Consider the following 20,661-nt stretch of genomic DNA (forward strand, 5'->3'; position numbering starts at 1 on the left):
CTTTCTTTTCCTGTTAATAAAGCAAAGTACTAACCTTCATGTAGCGAAGGTTGGGAATTGACATGATTCTCACTTCCGGTATATAATTGCTGTGCATAAGTAAAAAAATGTATTACTAGTCACTGGAGCCTCATAAAAGTTTTATTTTCTTTTAGTTAGTACAGCAAAGATTTCTTCATGTTAATTAGAACACGTCAAATAAAAAGAATTTGAGAATTGTATCATCACCACAGTAAAAACTTAAGACATTAAACCAAACTGATAATGAGTTCTTTCTGAAATCTTACGTATAGTATACTTCTGGTTTAGAGCCTATAGGTGTGTGGGCATCATGGAAGATATCTGCCTTTTATACTTATTAGCTATTTTTTTGAGATTTTAATTCATTTCTATAAATCTAAAAGCTAATTATAAGACCCAAGAGAAATTTAATAACACATTGAAGGAGTGTAAAAACACTAACTACCACATACTTTTATATAGTACTTGCTATGTGCCAGGCAATGTTTTAAGCACTTTTCAAATATGAACTCATGTTCATACAACTGCATGATGTAAGCATTATTTTACCCCCATTATAAAGATGAAGAAACCAGGCTGGGGAAGAGAAGTGCCTTGCTGGTAAGTGGCCAGGATTCAAACCCAAGCAGTCTGGCTCCAGGTCCTTGCTCTTACCCACTATGTTATGCTGCCTTTCTAAATAAGACCACAGAATTGTATTCGTAAGTGTTTGTTCTGGACTGAAAACTGTCCAGGTTCAAATTCCAGTTCAGTATTTAGATACCAAGATATTTCTCTGAAAAGACCAGGGCAAGATATTTACCTCTTTGTGCTTTGGTTTTCTCAATTTTAAAATGAGGACAAGGTCGCCCTGGCCTGTGTGGCTCAGTAGTTAGAGCATCAGCCCACTCATCAAAGGGTCGCAAGTTTGATTCCAGATCAAGGGCACGTACCTGGGTTGTGGGTTTGCTTCCCCCCCCCCTGTTCGGGGTGCACTCGGGCAGCAATCAGTTAATGTATCTCTCCCAAATCGATGTTTCTCTCTCCCCCTCTCCCTCCCTTCCCTTCCACTCTCTCTGAAAAGCAATGGAAAAAATATCCTCAAGGGAGGATTAACAAAAAATAAAAAATAAAAAGAAGACAATAATAGTAACTATATCTTGAGGTTATTGTGGAGAATATAGTAAATAATATATATAAAAGCACTTGGAACAAAGCACTCATAAATGCTATTAATTGTGCATATATTAACGTAAGACAAAATCTATTACAGAGACACTAAAAGGGGGGGTAGGAGTAGGAGGAAGTGAATCTTAAAATAGAATAAGGTATTTTAACTTCAGACTAGATAGTTTTCATGCTGGTCATCAGGATTACCTAAGTAACTTAATACAAATTCAAGGGCCCTGTTATCAAGGTTTTTGTAGGTCTGATGTGTGGCCCGAGCACATGTATTTAGATTCCCGGGTAAATACTGCCATGATGTCAGAAAAAAAGCATTTTTGCTCAATGGCACATCCTGCCATTCAGGGCTTCTGTAATGTGTGTAATTCTTAATTAAGAAAGGCGTTTGCACCAGACTTCACATGTACCATTTTTATAGTTTTCTTCCTTGCTAACCAGTAATGTATTAAATAATAGTTAGGAAAACAGAATATATTTTATGGTGATTTACAGTTATAACACATTTGCAAACATAATAATAGCTCAATTGACTCCACTCATAACCCGGAGAGACAGACAGACTGGTATTCCCATTTCAGAGATGAGGGAAATAAATTTAGACAAATACACGGGTGGGCAAAAGTAGGTTTAGGGTTATTCATATGGAAAATAATACAATAATTAATAAATAATACAAGAATAAACTGTTTCATGTACTCACAACTGTAAACCTACTTTTGTCCACCCCTGCAGAGTAAAATAACAGACCCCATATGAGGCCCTTTTAGTTCCTTCCTCTTACCTCACCAGCACTTCTAACCTTTTGACAGCCAGTGACTTTTTAATTGCTGCATAATATTCTACAGCACTAGCATATCTCAATTTAATCAACTATTTCTTTAATGTTGATCAGCTTGACATTGAAACTGTTTCCAGCTCTTGTCATTAAAATGTTGCAATATTCATCCTTATAAACGTACCTTGAGATGTGGGAACTTTTGTTTCTACAGAATAGATTCCTGAGATGGTACTGCTAGGTTAAAAGATCTATGTAATTTTGTCTTGATATTCCAGACCATTCTCCAAAAAGACTAGCAAATCACAAGCCTGCCATCAGTGTATGCAAATGTTTACCCACATTCTCAGAGGCACCAGATGCTGTTTATTTTTTAAAACTTTCCTAACAAGTCTCAGCATCATTCCACATAGTACTTCTGGCCATTTGGAATTCCTCTTCTGTGAGCTGCCTGTTCAAATCTATTCCAATTTGTGAGGAATTCTGCATTCCAGGGATTTAACTTTTATTTGTCAAGGAATGGCAAATATTCTTTTCTGTTCTACTGTCTCAGGACTTTGTTGTTGTTTTTGCTAAGGTCAAAGCTGTCTATTTTACTTAGTGGCTTCTGAGCTTCCTGCCTTACTTAGGACAGACTCTTTCACCCTAAAGTCAACACAATATTTTCCTTATTTTTCAAAATATTTTTGTTTGATGGGTGATTTTCATACACAAAAATTCCCTTCTACTGACAAGTTCCAGTGAGTCAACACTAACTTAACCACTTTTATCCCATTCAGTGAAGGGCTATTAGAACAGAGTTAAATAAAATGAACACTGTTACAGGAATATTCTTCAGTATGCTATACTTTATTATTTTTAACTTTAATTTTTCAAAGATAATTTCCAAACTTTGGTACTTTATAATTTGTAATGAATGACGAGTGCCTCTCCAGCCAATAACCAACCTACCACATTGCCCCAGACCACACTATCACTGTGTCACTGATACAAACACACCCTGGATTCTATCTATAGATTTGCCTTAAACTTCATGGTATATAATTCAAAACATAAACAACAGCAGAACAGCAAGATTATTTTAATGTAGTTTTTCTTTTCTTTTTTAAGCCAACAGTAAGCACATGTTACAATGGGGGGAAAACAAAACACACACAAAAACACCAATCCCAAAATACTCACACAGCAACCAGCTGGATTTTAAATTTGATAGATGTTGGATTAAATTCTGGCTTGCTCAAATTATGTTCACATTTCTAAAAAGAAAAAATATATAATATTTATCAGAGGAAAACAAGAACACGCTCCGCTGATTCAGGGAGCTAAGTTCAGAAGGACAGCATTTACTAGAGTTTTGTTTTATTTTGCTGCAAGACCTCATGTTTTGAAATAGTGTACGCTACAGATAACCAAAATAGACAAAAGATGTTTTGAACTTCTGGATATAAGCAACCACACTCTCAAATATTATTATACCTTTGCAGTGTTTCAAAACTACTGAAATAATAAAACTAATACACTTGCTATGTGTGCTGAACAATGTAGACTTTGTTGATCTTTTTTCTTGTTTTCTTTTATATTATTCAGTCCTTTTTTAAAATTTCCTCTCTACTAGCCTAGAAGGTATACATTCTTGGTTTAAGAAAATTTAAACAACACATCATCTTATGAGGTAGGTGTATTATTGTCCCCATTTCACAGATGACGAAAATGGGGCACAGGAAGAATATGTAATCTGTGCAACTTCACAGAGCCAGTAAGAATTGAAGCTGGGATTTAAATCCAAGTAGTACAATTCCAGAACTCATGCTTTAAAATACAGTAACAATTATCTACTTATTTCTTGAATGGGTACTACGTGCCCCCTGGTTAAAAAAATCTTTTTAACAGTACAAAAAAGGTACAATGTAAAGATACCCACTACCTGTCCCCTTGTTCCTCTCCAGAGCCAACCGGTTTCTCATGTTTTCTCACAGATAACCCATGCACATAAACGCATATGCACAAATCAACTTTCTTTTTCACAATAACACAAAAAGGACCATTCTTCTGTCCTTTGATTTTTCCCCCCACTTAATCTATCTTGGAATTCCATACCAGCATACACAGAGGTGCCTCTGTATTCTAGTCTAATGATTCCTATTACTTACTTAACCAGACCCAAATTGATGGATGTTTCCATGATTTTGCTACCACAAATAATTCCACATGTAAATACATATGTAGAATAATTTCTTAAAAGTGGATCAGTGGGGCCCTGGCCAGAGTGGTTCAGTGGTTAGAGGGTCTCAGGTTCAATTCCTGGTCAAGGGCACGTACCTGAGTTGCAGGTTCGATCCCCAGCCCCGGTAAGGGCATGTGCAGAAGGCAACCAATTGATGTGTCTCTCTCACAGTGATGTTTCTCTTTCTTTCTCTCCCCCTACCCTCTAAAATCAATAAAAATCTCCTTGGGTGGGGATTAAAAAAAAAGTAACAATACTATTATTATCCCTAAAACCTAAACAATTCTTTTCATAGAATTAAAAAAAAAGTGTTTAAAGTTCCCCAAAGGCTTCATAAATTTTCTTTCCTTCCTCCTTCTTTCCCTTCCTTCCTTCTTTTCTGGGCCCCTTCTGTTTTTCTGTTTTGTCCAAATCAGGAATTAGATAAAGCCTACACACTGTGTTTGATATGCCTCTTAAGTCTCTTCTAGCTCTTGAGCTGTGTTATTTGTAACAGTAGCCACTTTTTACATGTGGTTACTTAAATGAACTAAGATGAAAGATTCAGTTCCTCAGTTGCACTATCATATTTTAAGTGCTCAGTAGTCACATGTGACTAGTGGCAACCATGTTGGACTGTGTGATACAGAATATTTTCATCATCACAGGACGTTCTGTTGGATAGGACTGATCTAAAAGGTCTCCTTTCCGTTTTGCTTTTTTTCTTTTACAATTTATTTATTGAAAAAACTCTGTTCTTTCTTCTATAGATTCCCAGAGCCTGGGTTTTGCTAATCTTTCTTCTTTCTTGCTTTACCTTAAATTATTTTTTATTAGTCCTCTTTGTTTCCTCTCTATTAAACTAATAGCTATATAGTCTTTTATTATTCTTTTAGGGGTTAGTACTATGAACTTAACCTTCAGATACCTCAGTTTCCACATCTGTGAAACAGGGGTAACAACAGGACCTACCTTGAACAGTTGTGAGGATTGAGTTTATGTTGAAAGCATTTAAAATAGTGCCTGGGCACCTAGACATTCTCTATACTTACTACATTCCAGAGATTTTGTTATTGGCCAGACACCAATTCTGTTTACTTTAATTCTGCTTTTCCCTGGTACAAATGGCAACTCCAAAGAACACAATACTTACCCGGCAGCGCAGGGACCGTTTGATCAGGAGATGTTTGTGGCGAGGATAGAGCTGAGAAGCACAGATTGGTTGGAAGTCAGGCTGTAAGAGGCGCTGCTGGAGAGTGGTTACTAGCATGAAAGGCAGAAACCAGGCTTAGTTAGTGACTTGCTCAATATCAGACTTACATGAAGTAATTACATAAAACAACACTGCTTTTGTGAAGAGTGTTCTTCAAAAAACTACCATATAGAAATTGGGCATTTTAAATACTCAGAAACCTAAGCATATACGTTCTTTTTTTACAGGCAAAAGGAAAGAAACCATTATTTGTACAGTTGATCCTGGAAAATATATGGAGTTTGTATAATGCTGTCTTTTAAAGGTTAAAGTTCTTCAAATGCTTACTTCTATTACATCTACTTTTTTACATGATTCATTTTTCTAACAACTACGTTATAAAAAATCTCAAATCATAGGCATTAGAGTAACAAAAGCGGAATCAGTTGTAAAATATAAACAAAGTAGAATCATGTATAAAATTACCCTCTGTTAAGTTGACTGGTCTTGTATAATAGTCTTCAGGTAGAGGTTCCACTTCATCTACAGCTTGAGCTGGCTCAATCTTTATCTCTTTCTGGTCCTCTCCTTCTTTAAGGCTAAAGAGAAAAAGTAATTTCTCAAGGGTCCACATGATTACCTTCAGTCTGTGACATCAAAAACTGAAGTAGTCCTCTCTTATAGAGTATTCTTCTGCTTAGGTCTCTTCTAAGTATGAGAATCTTCTTCATCATCAGCAAATGTCAGTTATTTGTTTATTTAAAAATCACATCCCTTCAATATTCATTTTGATACCTGCTTTTTTTCCTCAAAGGCACTTAATGTCCAAACTTACGAAAGTCCAGCAAGGGTACTGATGGTTGCACCAGCTCGTGGTCGCTGAAGCCTGGTTCCAAGGCCATATTTGTCCTAAACAGAGTTCAGAAATTCCTATTAGAAATTCCACCTTTAAATATTCGATTTATCAAAAGAAAGAATTTTGGGTGGGATAGCATGAGAAGCTCAGGGAAATAAGCAAGAAACAAGCAAACGAAACCAAAACAAATTTGAAAGCTTCTTTTAAAAAGAGAAATTTGTTGCCCCACATCATATTATTCTTAAAATACTAATAAAAGCACCAAACATGAAAACTGACACTACATTAACATAGTAAAACTGAACAAAATGTGATTTTTTTTTTTACTAGTAATCTAAAAGTATCTAAACTATGGTTTAGACCAGAGCTATGTGGAGTGTCTAAGACACATGATGAATGTCTTCTTGGAACACCAGTGATCACGTGCTAACTTCCTCAGGGTTAGCAAGTTATAAAAGAGAACTTACCACTACATGAATAGTGTGTTGCTGTAGGCCCCAAAATAGCAGCAGGTTGCAACAGAGACAAAAAAAAATGCAGCATAAGATAGAAGCAAACTCATACAGCGGGCAGGTTACATGGGAAAACTGAAAGAATGATGCATTTAATTCAAACCCCTCTCCTAAATACACCAATACATATGCTGTTTGTACCACTGGACTCTAAAGTTTTTGGCAAATGTACATGCTTTTCAAGTTTTAATGCTTTATTAAATTCTAGATATTTTTATACAGAACTTACCAATTCTTAGGGTTTCAACGGCTTAACTAATTCTCATGCAGAAGCTATATGACAAGTTATTTAACCTATACAGACATTTCCTCAACTGTAAAATGGGGATATACTCTCTATTCCACAGTATTATTGTGACAAATAAATAAAATAGTATGTGTAAAGTGCTTAGCACAGTGCTTGACACACCATTCACTGTCATTCAATAAATAATATTTATTAAATACCAACCTGCTTGGCTCCAAGCAAACACACAAAAAACCAAATTGTTTTGTGATAGCAAATAAAATTTGAGGACAATAATAAAAGCTCCAAATCCTAATCTCTTGCTTCTGATTGTTAGCATACAAACTAGTAAAGAACGACTTCCATAAACACTTCCTATCAAAAATTACACTGGCATATATTACTAATTATTTAACCACACAAATACACTGTGTAAAAGTCAGTGTTTTTTATACTGGAGAAATATGGGAAGGTGCCCCCCAAATTATAACGAGAGCTGGAAAACCACTACTACCAGGGTGTCAAAGGTGGGATATATAGTAATATAAAATCTACCACTTCTGAGCTTCTGCAATATCCAAAAGCTGTTAACAGTTCTGTGGTGCCTACAGAATTAAATATTAGCCTCTTTGGAGAACAATCAGAAGAGAAAGGGGAGTGATGGAGAAAGAAACACAAATATCCTTAAAACTCAAAGAAAACTAATGATGTGGTAAAAGCATAACTGCTGGACTTAACACCTATAATCTGAGGAACCTCTCTCTGTTATCTATCCTTCAGGAATCTGGGGACAATGGCCACTTTCTGAAACAGTCACTGTTCTTATGCCACCAAGGTCCTGATCAATGAAATGCAAACTCCTTTTTGTGCTGAGTCCTCACCGAAAAAGCCAAAGGCATATAGTTTCTACGCCGCGCCAGTTTCTTGCGATCTCGCTCAACCTTTTCTTTCTGAGCCAGCTGCTGGTAATACTCAATCAGCTTGTTCATCTGCAATAAAGCAAAGACTCAGTATCTGTTTCACGAAAAACCTAACATGAAGCATAAGAAATTCACCAACGACACTGATTAGACACATAATAAATGGAGAAGACAAATTATTAAGGTGGCAGATGTGTCCTCATCTTCAAGGAGAGTTTATCTTCATTATATGCTGTTTCGGAACTGAAATGGAAACCTTAAGGTCGCCAACAGGAAGAAATGGGCAATGAAAAGGCTTGGAAATGTCAGGCTCTCTGTTCATTGCTCTTTTACTTCATTACTTATTTCCCCTCACAAATGCTCCTATTTTTCCTACGTGGCAACAGGACCATCTATATCTAAGAATGAGACATTTCATACTCTATTTTCTCCCCCACTCCCTCACACATTTTCATTTTTAAAGTATTTTTTTAATCATAAAACAATATATGTTAATTGTGAAATTCAAACAATATACAAATATAAAAAATAAGTGAAACTTTTCTTTTATCCCTAATTTTAGCCCAAATCTACCCTGACCAGAGGTATCCACTTTTAGAGTTTAGATATCTTTCTTACACATTTACAGGTACAGGTATGATATTAAATTTTGCATACATTAAAAAAAACTCATGTGTAGACATACAGCTTTTATATATATAAAAGTAGATACACGTCTTTTTATTTTTCACACAGAAAAAACCTAACATTCTGAAAGTACCCTAAACTTCCCATCCAGTACAAATATATGTACCTCATTCTTTTTAAAGGCTGCATCTTACTACACAGCACAGATGTCCTATCAGGTGTTTAACCATTTCCTATGATAGGACTTAATGGCCTCCTGGTACCCACGCCTGTCCTCTCAATTCCGTAGCAATTATGTTTTAGAAACACTAATCTGATCCAGTTAGGTCTTCACTTAAAACCTTTAAAGGCTGATCTGACAGCAAAAATTTCTCTCCAGTCGCTCAATGCTATGCTCCACTCGTCACCCTCACCTTGTCTACAACTTGCTTTGTTTCTTCCACTTACGAGCTCCTTGCATATGCTGTTCCCCTGCCTTGAATTCTTTCCTTCTGTGCCTGCTGTCCTCAAACCTTAGCAACATCCTCAGATATGGATCTAACTAGTTGCAATTCCCCCTAATAAATGTCCACATGGCACAATTTCTCTTCTTCACATTACTTAGTTTTTCCTTTACCTGGGATTATTTGATTTTCTTTTCCCATTAGACTTAAGTTCTGTGATGGCAGGAAACATGTATCCCTATTTTTCAGGACAGTAACTGGCACACAGTAACTACTCCATAAATTAACAATAATTGTATATACAAATATTTTGTACATAAGTGTAAGTACTTCTGTAGGTCAGAATCCAGGAAGTAAACACTGCTGAGAGCTCAAAAAATTTGTACTAATTGACACTAACAACAGTATATGTAAAAAGGTCCAATTCCCCACACCATCATCCAATTAGTATTTCTAATTTTTGCTGATGTAATAGTAGGTAATTATAAATTGTTATTTAATTTGCAGTTTGATTGTACATATGTACTTCATTTCAATAGTATTTCATTATCTTCCTCACATTCTACTTCCAGAGGCAAAAAAATCAGCTCTAATGTATAATAACTACAGAGATCAATTCTCTGTGAACTGTTAAAGGATATTCCAGTCATGGTTCTATAAGAAACCACTATTGAGTCAAAGGGCATCTTCTAAATTAGTGGTGTTTCCAGGGGTTAAAATGTCTATGTTGATGATTCTTCAAGAGCATTTGAGAACAAATGGAACCTCAACTTAGTTGGTGGATATGTGAAAAACAAAAACATATCATTTTGTTTTTCCAATTCCCAACTTGAGTACAGAACTAAAATTATATCTAGGTTTTTCTATTAACTTAATGGGGAGGAAACTTGCCGTTGTGATTTAATGTCTTACAATGAGAAGCACTTTCTCTGTGTAATAGACACCAAAATAGGCCATATCCACTGAGAAAATGGAAGATCTTCAGTCTTTCTTTCCATCTTTTATTTCATAATTTCTCTAGTGACCCTTTACTTACCCGTTGAGTGTGAGGATTTTCAGGTTCCTGCCAACCACCACTAGCTGGAAAATAAAAGAACATTAAACAAGAATTAAATCATAATTCAATAATTTTATTTTCACAAAAATAGGTCAATCTGCAGGCCACAAAATAAAACTTAAAAACATAAAATCACAGAACTTCCAAGAAAGAGTCCTAGAAATTATACAGACCAAATGCACAGAATGAAATTTTTTCTCTAATAATGGTGATAATGATCACTGCCCCAGCTAACACATGTGCAGCTTCTGTGCCAGGCACTTGAAATGTATTACATTTCATTTTATTCTCGTAATAACCCTGTGAGGTAGGGACTCTTATTATTAGCCTTATTTTACAAATGAGTAAATTGAGGCTTAGGGAGTTAAAAATTTGCACAAAGTCACACAGATAGTACATGGCAAAGTCAGAATTCAAACTCTGACTCCAGAGACCCTGTTCTTATCTGCAACACTGTGCAATTCTGTTTTACGTTCCTGGTTTGGGAAAAAAATTCTTACATAAGAAACAAACAGCACAAGTCATAAAGAAAAAGATTATTCCAGAAAGCTGAAAGTAAAACCATAATGAATACTTTCAATAAATGGTGCTGCAACAACTGGACACTCATCTACAAAAAAAATGAACCTCTACCCTACCTTACAACACATATAAAACTTACCCTGCAATGGATAAATTGGCTTACATGTAAAGAGCTGAAACTACAATCTCTAGAAGAAAACATCAGTGAAAATCTTAGTGACCGTAGGTTCACGTGTTTCCTCACTAGGATACAAAAGGCACAAACTATAAAATAAATTGATAAATTCGACCTCATCAAAAATTAGAAACTTGTGTTCTTCAAAAGACACTGCTGAGAAAAAAGGCAAGCCACAGACTGAGAAAATATTTGCAAAACATATATTGAACAAAGGACTTGTTGTATACAGAATACACAATTGTTACAACTCAATAAAAAGACAAAAACTCAGTTAAAAAAATAGGCAAAAGATTTGTACAAACACTTCACCAAAGAAAATATATGGATGGCAAATAAGCACATCAAGAAAATGCAAATTAAAACCACAATGAGGTATCACTACACACCCATCCGAATGGCTAAAATTAAAAAGACTGACAACACGAAGGGTTGTTGAGGAACTGGAATTCTCCTTACATTGCTGGTGAGGATCCAAATGGTGTAGCCACTCTGGAAAATAGTTTGGCAGTTTCTAGTCGTTAAACATATACTCACCCTATAACCCAATTCCTAAGCAATTCCACTCTTAAGTATTTACGCCAGAACAACGAAAACATATCCGCACTAAGACTTGTAGACAAATGTTTACAGCAGCTGTATTCATGAGACAAAAACCAGAAAAAACTCAAATGTCCATGAGCTGGAGAAGGAGTGAAACAAACTGTGGTATGTCCATACAAAAGTACACTACTCAGCAATAAAAAGCAAAACCTGGGTGAGCCTCCAAAGTATTACGCTAACTGAAAGACACAAAAGACGATGGACTACAAGACTCCAATTATATAAACTTCCAGAATAGGAAAAAGTACCGTGATAGAAGGAATATCAGTGGGTCAGAAGCCAGGTCGGGGAAGAAACTGGCTGCATAGGGGCTGAGGAAACTTTTTGGGGTGACAAAATTGTTCCGTCACATGATTGTGGTGGTGGCTATATGAGTATACACATTTTTCAAAAATCATAGCAGTCTACACTTAAAATTGGTGAGCTTCATCATATGTAAATTATATCTCAATAAAGCTAATAAAAAAAGTGAAAAAATAAACTGTAATGAGATACCATTTCACAACCATCCATTTGGAAAAACACTACTAAGAAATGCCAAGGCTCTAGAACAAGGGGTAGTCTACTCTTATACATTACTAGTGGGAGGAAAAACTGGCCAACCATTTTAGAGAGCTAAAGAAGTACACAACTTAAAACCAGCAATTTTACTTTTAGTTTTGCAGAGAAACCCTACTGTTATCAACTTAAGAAACACATACAGGAATGTTTCTAACAGTACTGTTGTCAAAAGGAAAAAATTGACAACAACCTAAATGTCCATTAATAGGAGACTGAGTAAGTAATCTGCAGTAAGTCATGCATGAAATCAACTACCATCATAAATACAATATTGATAGAGAAATGTTGTAGCAGGACACACACAGTATGTTCCCATTTGCTTCACATTGAAAAACATGATTTGCTAGTGAGTACATACATATGTGGAGAAGTATAAAGACAGGCAGTGGACACTGACAAACACTGAATTCAGGATCGCGATGACTCTCTCTCTGGGAGACAGAGGAAGGGGATGTGGTGGGGAAAGGCGACACAAGCGGTTTAAACCGTTTTGGTTATATTTATGCTCTTAAGCTGGGGGATGAATACATGTGTATTATTTAAGTTAAAATAACTTTTTTCAAAACAAAAACGACTCTTGCTGAAGGTGTCACTATACTCCCTTGCAAAAAACGGCAGTAATAACAGCCTTTACTACATTACTCATATTTTAAAGGATGCCTAAAGGCAATCATGAAAAATAATTATGTAAAAGAAATGTTTTAGTTGTAATATTTTTCAAAATCTGAATGTCCTACCTAATTGCTTCTTTAGAACTGGTAATTTATTCTAAACCGCAATTTGGGAGACATGACAATGTCATTATGTTTTCTCTGCACATTACCGACACAGTGGCTTACTTGTAAACAGTTCCAACTAAAGTGGTTTCAGAGCTCCTCAGACACCAATGACATCATGGAAAAAATGAATTATCTGTCCTCTTTTAAGAGCTCCTAGAACTCAATTATCACTGTCAAGATACCCTAGAAGAGAGAGACTTCTAGAAGCAAGCATAGATTTTAAGTTCTGAAATAAAAATTCTCTAATCTTAGTAGCTATAATCCAAAAAGCATAAACATTCATTTACAGAGGAACAAACTGAGAAATCTATTTGGATTTGTGGACTTTGTTTCTTTAATTTGCTAAAAAGAGACAGAATACAAAATGGAAAAATACACTTTAACTCACTGAGGCATATACTATGCCACTTTGAGGAATTTTTATATTTTTACATTTAACTTAAATTCATCAATAAATTCAAACAACTTGCTTGCTACATTGAAATTAAAACATATACACACAAATATTTACTCAAAATCTAAAAAAATGCTATGGAGTCATTCTAAAATAAATCACATTTCAGGAAATATTTACCCACCAACAAGCACTTTTAAGAAACTAAGATATATTTGTTTAGTTAACTTTTTTGGTTTGTGAAGAATATTTTATCAACTTAATCTACAAAGTCTGAAAAACAACCAAGAGCTCATGCATTCTAAACCAAGAGGCAAAGTAAAAAGAATCAAAGACTACATTTTTAAGAACAAGGTTGAATCTAAAGAAACATCACTCATATTAACTTCATTTTAGTTATGTAATGAATGAATAATGAATTTGTTATGAGCTTGCTCATATATTAGTAAGCTAAAATCTTTTATGAAAATCCAAAAATGGAAATTTTTAACAAGTCTAAAAAGTTTTTAGATAATTAAATAAAATTTCAGAAAGAAAAAAGACAATGGAGAGTTAGCAATGCTACTATTTATATAAAAAATAAATAGCAACTCAAGATTTTGAACTGACTGAATAAAGAGTGTTTCTACTCTGACGTTAACCACGAAGTAAAGGAAATGTGAAAATAAAGGAAGTTTCCTAATAAAGATAAGTGCAACCTCCACTCTGAAAGGCTCAAACGATGATCAGGTAATTAATGCCTTAGGTAATTTTTAAGTCCACACACACATAACTTTTTTGTTTCACTGATAAACATTATGTGTGTGTATATGTGTGTGTATACACATACACATACATACACATATACACATATACATATATATACATGTATCCTTGAGCACATGTTTAAATGCTCCAGGATAGAAACTTGGGACATGGCATTGCTGGGCAGAAGGAAAAAAGCAATTTAAAATTTTAATAGATGTTATTAAACTGCTTTTCAAGGTAGTAGTGTATGAAAGAACTATTTTCCCATATTCTTGCCAACACTTGATTATTACCAGATATAAAATATTTTACCAAATTAATGAATTTTTAATTTGTATTCCCTGATTACTAGTAAAGTTGAACATATCTTTCTACATACTTATTGACTTTTTAAAAAAAACACTGCCTCAACAAGTTGCGTGTGAAAACAAAAATCCAATCAACTGGATCAAATGAAGAATTCATACATTCGATACAGGGTCTTTGCTCCCAAAGAACTCATATTGAAAACACTTGAAAAATTCACATATTAACAATATTAACAGTACAAGGTAGCGTCTGATATTCAAACAAAGAGTAGAGATAAAAAGGAAAGTCTATAAAATTTGAGAGGAGGGAAACATGAGAGGGTGGGATGTGAGTTATGACTTCAAAAAAGGTTAGAGTCTTCTCATGGAATCTGCAAGGTTGCTTAAGAGTGAAGCCCTGGCCAGTGTGGCTCAGGCAGTTGGAGCACCATCCAGTACACTGAAAGGTCTCGAGTTTGATTCACGGTCAGGGTACATACCTAGGTTACAGGTTTGGTTCCCCATTGGGCAACATACGAGAGGCAACCAATGTTTCTCTCTCACATCAATGTTTCTTTCTCTCTCCCCCTCTCTAAAAATCAATGAACACTGATTGGGAAAAAAGAGTGTGGGGTGAAGACAGATATCATTTTAATCCTACTGTGGTCTCTTCAGTGTGCACACTTTGGTTACTGACCATTTTTATTTCCACTCTGAGAGCAGCTGTTAATATCTTTTGCCTATTTTTCCATTGAGTCTCTTTCTTATTGATTTATAAAGGTTCCTCATTTTTGGTTATTTACCTTTAGTCTGTTGTATAAGATCCAAATATTTTTCTTAATTTTTCACTTTTATTTTAGTTTTGTTCATGGTGTGTTTTGTGATCAGGAGCATTTATTTTTTATGAAGAGCATCAATGTTTTGATTCTTAGAAGTCAGATTTATAAAACTACTTTCCAAACTCTAAGGAAACAAAATAGTTAACCTAGTCTCAGATGAAATATTGTCCATAAATGTGAGAATTTGGGAATGCAGAAGATTTGATGAAAATATACTCTAAATTCAGCTCCTACTGTCCAAGAGATAACAAATAATCTGCATATAATTACGGCACTGCTAATTTCACAAAATTTCATGAAGTCTACTCCACTCACCCACAGATTTGTCTGCCATGCCCACATCTCTAGATGTCCAGCGACAAAATCCACAGGCCAGGTAATAGGCTTTCTTCATGGTGGTCTTGGCTGGGTCATCTGGAAGCTGTGTGGAGATGCTTGTGGCCCGGGTGGAGAGGGTGTGCATGCAGCCGGGACAGTCAAAGCAGTTGGCGCATCTATGATATAAAAAATATAACAATTTGCCTGGCCGGGCGTGGCTCAGCGGTTGAGCATCGACCTAGGATCCAGGCGATCGGGGTTCGATTCCCGGTCAGGGCACATGCCCAGTTGCGGGCTTGATCAATGACTCTCTCATCATTGATGTTTCTATCTCTCTCTCCCTCTCCTTTCCTCTCTCTGAAATCAATAAAGATATATTTTTTAAAAAAAACAATTTATTCACTCCGCAAATGTTACCAAGCACCTACTAGGTACTAGACATTGGTCTAGGTGTTAGAAATTCAAGAGAGAACTATAAGGGAGGAGTGTCTCTCAAGCAAGAAGAAATAATAAAGTACACCTGAGACTCTTACAAACTTTGTTTTAAAATTTCAGAAGTATTATATTCATTATTTTTTAAAAGGCAATCATTACCAAAGTTACTGAAGAATTAGAGCCTGACCCAATCTACTCCACATAGGGAAGCAGTGTTAACAGTCTGGAGTTAACTATTTTCAGACTCTTTTTATGTTTGTACAGACCACAAAGAGTTCTGAGAAAAACAGAAGTGTCACAGTTTATGCCTTTAGAGAGAACAGACCAACTGCACAGTGGAAAACTGAGAAGCAACAATACAATGATTGGAAAATTGGTTTGGAAAATAACTGCTCATTTGCTGTGCCAGGAAGCTGAAAGAGATACCAAACAATGCTATCAAACTGGAATGGTTCAGAAGTGCCGCATTTTCAGGGCTTCCTGACACTATTCTCCTAGTGCTCAGTCAACACTTCCCCTGTACCTTGTTCCTTTTAAGTTCTCCATCACCTGAGATTATCAAGATTTCACTGCCAGTCCTCGACTTGGTCTGAAGTTCCATTCCATAACTCCAATGAGCTGCGATATTTTCCCATCTGGATAATATCCTCAAATAAGAATAAGAATAGTATCCACCTCTCAGGGATATTTTGAGGATTAAATGTTAAAATTAATGTGTGGACAGCATACAAAACTGTCTGGCTTATCAGAAGATACTTCTCAGAGACAGGAAAGACAAATAATAGTGGTTCACATCCATAGGGGTGTAGGAATGTGACTGGTGGCAAAAAACTTTCACATCAAGGGAAAAACCAAACAGCTCCCAGGAACAATGAGCATACCTACTACCCAGATGTTGGTTTTTAATACCCTTCTCCAATAAAAAAAAAAACAGGGGTCCTTGGAGAAATGGCTAATTCTAGGAGTGAGGCAGAAAATATACAGGATGAGCCTGGAGTATCTTATAGTACCGGGGAAGTAAGAAAGTGATCTAATGAATGAACAAACAACCCTCCACACACAACAAATGGGATAAGTCAAAGGGATATAGGAGACTACTTAAATATCTACAAGCCCATTCTGCTCTTTTAAGTAAATGATTAAATAAATAAATGGGGAAGACAAGAAAAACCTTTCATGCAAAAGAATTCCAAATAATTTATGTAGATAGTCCTCATGGGGGGGGAATACAACTCCCTACTATTTAAGTGTGGGCTGTGATAGTGATTTTCCTTCTAAAGAGTATAGTACAGAAGAGGGGGTGGGGGGAGGAACTTTACATGGGAGAAACCTGACAAGCACTAACTAAAGCCAGGTAATCAAGGTTAACATCAACAGTGATAGCCATATTGACAGCATGTTCCCTTGATATGTTCAGAGATGTACTTTTTACCTCTGTGGTCCTCCTCCCCAAAAACACATTTCCCCAGCTGATGAGAAAAACAGACACATTCCAACTGAGGGACATTCTACAAAATATCTGACCATTACTTCTCAAAACTTTTAAGGTCATCAAAACCAAGGAAAGTCTAAGAGGATGTCGTAGCAATAGGAGCCTAAGGAGACATAACTATTAAACATAATGTGGATATCCTGAATAGGATCCTTGAACAGAAAAAGGAGATTAGGGAAAAACTAAACAAATTTGAATAAAATGTGGAGTTTATTTAATAATGTACCAGTATTGTTCATTAGTTGAGACAAATATACCATACTAATGTAAGATGTTAACAGTAGGGGAGACTAGGTGTGGGGTAAATGGGAATTCTCTGTATCATCTTCACAATAATTCTTAAGTCTAAAACTGTTCTAAAATGGAAAGTTCATTTAAAGGATCAAAGGACATTTCATCTTTGGCAAAGGTGATGCAAAAAAAAATGAAAACAGCTAGTTGAAAAAGAGAGTTAATTCCATGTGTTTTCTTACCAGCTATTACAAAAGTCATTGAGAGAAACAGAAAATGAATCCTGGTCTTACCTGTTCTTTTTTAGTTTGGCTTCAGCTGATGGCATATTTTCTAAGCAACTGGGACAATAATGGGAGTCCACCTAGAAAGAAACAAGAAATCAAAAAATCAGAGGAAAAGAAATTCAGTTTAGCTTGAATATATGTCTCTGCCAAAAAGTAAAATTTGAGGTATATTATTACACTGAAGTCAGCTACAGCCAACCAATTAGATATATTTAAACAACAAATTAAACTACTGAGCCAAACTACTATTGTATTTAATTCAAAAACACAGTATAAAACTTAAATTCACTGTATTTTTAAAGGTCTGAATAATTATTTTCTTAAATGCAGGTAGATCCTATTTGACAAGTCTAGAACTTTAGTCACCTGCAGATGAACAGATTCACTTGAACATAAATACTATAGAAACTGGTTTCTCTTCTCATCATTTGCTATAAACAGAACCATTTTTGAAAAGATCAATAAAATTGCTGCTCAAATAATCTCCCAAAACATAAAATATAGCATTGCTAACAAATACTTGCACTGACTCATGACAAAAGGCAAAATATGGCATTCCTTTGTGCCCCTTTTCCAAATTACGCTTGTCCCTTCACGTGCAGCTCCAATACAGATTCTCCATTAGAACTTTCTGGACTGCTCCAGCCCTCACTGGTATTACCCTTCCCCAAGCCCTAATGGCCTCTATCTCACAGGTACACACCAGTCTGTAAAAGATGCAGTTATAGACTGAGCGTCCTGAGTGAAGACATCCTTAAAGATCATAAAGACTGAGCTCCCTAGCAACCACCAAATGAAAGGGCAGAGCTGGACCAGGGAAGCATCTAAGAGAGTGGACCTGCCAAGGAGATACACACAGGTACACACAGGTACACACACACACACAGTTAATGAAAAAATCCATGAAAAATCAATGCCATATTACACATACATGGCATTAATTTTTCTTGTATTATTTAAATGCTTCCCCTCAGTATTCTTAATATCGTAAAAAACATCCCCAATAAAATTATTATTAATAATATGTAAAGTGGCTTATAGTACAGGATATGATTTTCATACATATTTTTTAACAATCCAGAGATCTTCACTGAAGTTTTAAGTCAGGATGCTCCTTTTCAAATCCTAGTCCTCCCTCTGACTCCCAAATTTCTGGCTGTGTGATCTAGGGCAAACATTATGTGTCCATTTCTTTAACTGTAAAATCATTTTTTTTTTAAAAAAAAGGTATCCATTCCATTGGGTTGTAGGAAGATTAAAGGACATCATGTAAAGCATATGGCATATGGAAAGTATTGAATAACCTGCATCTATTATTACTATCAGTTTTTCCTTCCCTAGACTGTGAGTTACTCAACAGCAGGATTGATGTCTTACTCATCTTTTAATCCCCAAAGCTTACTGAATAAAGAAGATGTGCCAAGCGCTGCAGAAGTTATGGATCTGGTGATTTTTAATGGGGTGGGGTCTTGTAACTACTAAGCAATCCCACCCCGAACGCCCACTTGTTGTGAAGGACGAGAGCACCCTACTCTCAGGGGAAGCGCCAGGAAGATAACCCTTCCAGCTTCTTACATGACAAGCCCTCTTGTAAATGCTTTTCGCTCAGCTCACGCCACCCCAACCTCTTCCCTGCTGCAGGCCTTGGCCTGAGCCAGGACACAGAGCCAGGCGGTCTAAGGGCCCAGTTTCTGGCCAAAGTAGAGGCAGAACTTCCAGGATGGGAGCGGCATGAATGACAATGCCGCGTCCACCCCACGCAAACGAACCGTGGAAAGACTGTAGCCCCACAAGTGGCGTGAATAGCATGAACTAAGCACGCCCACACCTTTTTCTCCCCGACCCACCCAATGATCATCCGCCCCCCCACCCCACCCCCGGGGGCAGCCGGGGTTCCCAAAGTCAAGTTTGTCCAATCAGCGGGTGCTCTGAAACCAGACGATCCGCTCAGCCGCACCCAAGGCGGCTCCTCCTTCCCGAGTGACAAATTATGAGCAAATTAAAGCTCGGGCACATCTGAGTGACGGAAAACCGGCCAATCAGCAAGGCAGGCAAATGATTCTCCGCCTCCAACCTGCGGAACCTCCCCGCCCGTCGCGGTGACTAACAAGAACGCCTCCCCCTCCCCCAACGCCCGTACTCTTCCCGGGACGACTGCGTTACCTCGTGAGACACGCATTCCAGCGACCGCAGCTCGCTACAATAGCGGCAGAAGTAAAGCTGCGAGAGAGGGGCGCGAACCTTCTTTTCTCCCTGGACTAGGTAGAGAACCCGCTCCGACTGCAGCAGAGACGCCATCTTGGGGAGGGAGGAGTCAACGACGCTCCTGCCGCGTCACGTGACCGGAGAGCCAGCTTTTTCCCCGCGGCCTCCCCTACGTCTGCGACGTGGACTTTGACGTAAGGTTTCCGACCCAGCGGGGCTTTGCGTCCGCGCGAGTCCCAGTGCGCCTGCGCAGGAGGGATTCCCTGGTCTGGCCGCCGTGGGCCCGGCCCGCCTCCCGGTTTTACGGAGAGTCCGCGCCCTGTGCCGAGCGCAGCCTTTTCTGTCGTCAGGTACGGACTCCCAGGGCGGGTCCAGACAGGCTCCGCGCTCTCCTTTGGTTTCTTGCAGAGACGAAGGCAGCTCTTTTGTTTTATTGGCAGCTGCCTCTCCACCCTCACCTGCCAGGCGAACCGAAGGTGGATGGAAGGTTTCAGGGACAGAGTTCCACGGGGAATTGCAAAGCGAGAGTCACACCAGCACTTTCTTCCGATGGTCTTGCCGCTGGCCTGGAGGAAACTTTCACAGACCGTGGTATAGCAGGCAGTTAGGCAGACATGAGCAGAGTAGGAACAACAGGCCGGGTGCCGGCAGAAAGCCCTAGGTATCTAGACGGGCAAACCGGATGGGACCTCGCCCCCAGGGTGGCCTTTCCTCCCTCAGCGTATCACTGATCACGTGGTTTAGACCCCCCCCCTTTCAAATCGCTGGTCATGCTGGTTGGACCCTCCCC

The 20,661-nt window shown here is 37.4% G+C and overlaps 1 protein-coding gene across 1 annotated transcript in view; it reads right to left on the bottom strand.

Moving 5' to 3' along the window:
- DCTN4 (dynactin subunit 4) overlaps positions 1–20,365 on the bottom strand; it is a 28,492-nt gene extending 8,127 nt beyond the window's left edge. The window contains exons 1-10 of the mRNA XM_081135731.1: positions 19,830–20,365; positions 17,673–17,743; positions 15,219–15,397; positions 9,976–10,019; positions 7,831–7,938; positions 6,191–6,264; positions 5,842–5,954; positions 5,317–5,426; positions 3,143–3,216; positions 35–89 (exon numbers count right to left, since the gene is read on the bottom strand). Of these exons, the coding sequence (XP_080991857.1) occupies positions 35–89; positions 3,143–3,216; positions 5,317–5,426; positions 5,842–5,954; positions 6,191–6,264; positions 7,831–7,938; positions 9,976–10,019; positions 15,219–15,397; positions 17,673–17,743; positions 19,830–19,964 (963 nt within the window). The 5' untranslated portion in view covers positions 19,965–20,365. The remainder of the gene's footprint in view (positions 1–34; positions 90–3,142; positions 3,217–5,316; positions 5,427–5,841; positions 5,955–6,190; positions 6,265–7,830; positions 7,939–9,975; positions 10,020–15,218; positions 15,398–17,672; positions 17,744–19,829) is intronic.
- Between the last annotated feature and the right edge of the window lie 296 nt (positions 20,366–20,661).

The sequence above is a fragment of the Miniopterus schreibersii genome (genome assembly GCF_964146895.1).
Source record: "Miniopterus schreibersii genome assembly, chromosome: 4".
Taxonomy (NCBI): Eukaryota; Metazoa; Chordata; class Mammalia; order Chiroptera; family Miniopteridae; genus Miniopterus; species Miniopterus schreibersii.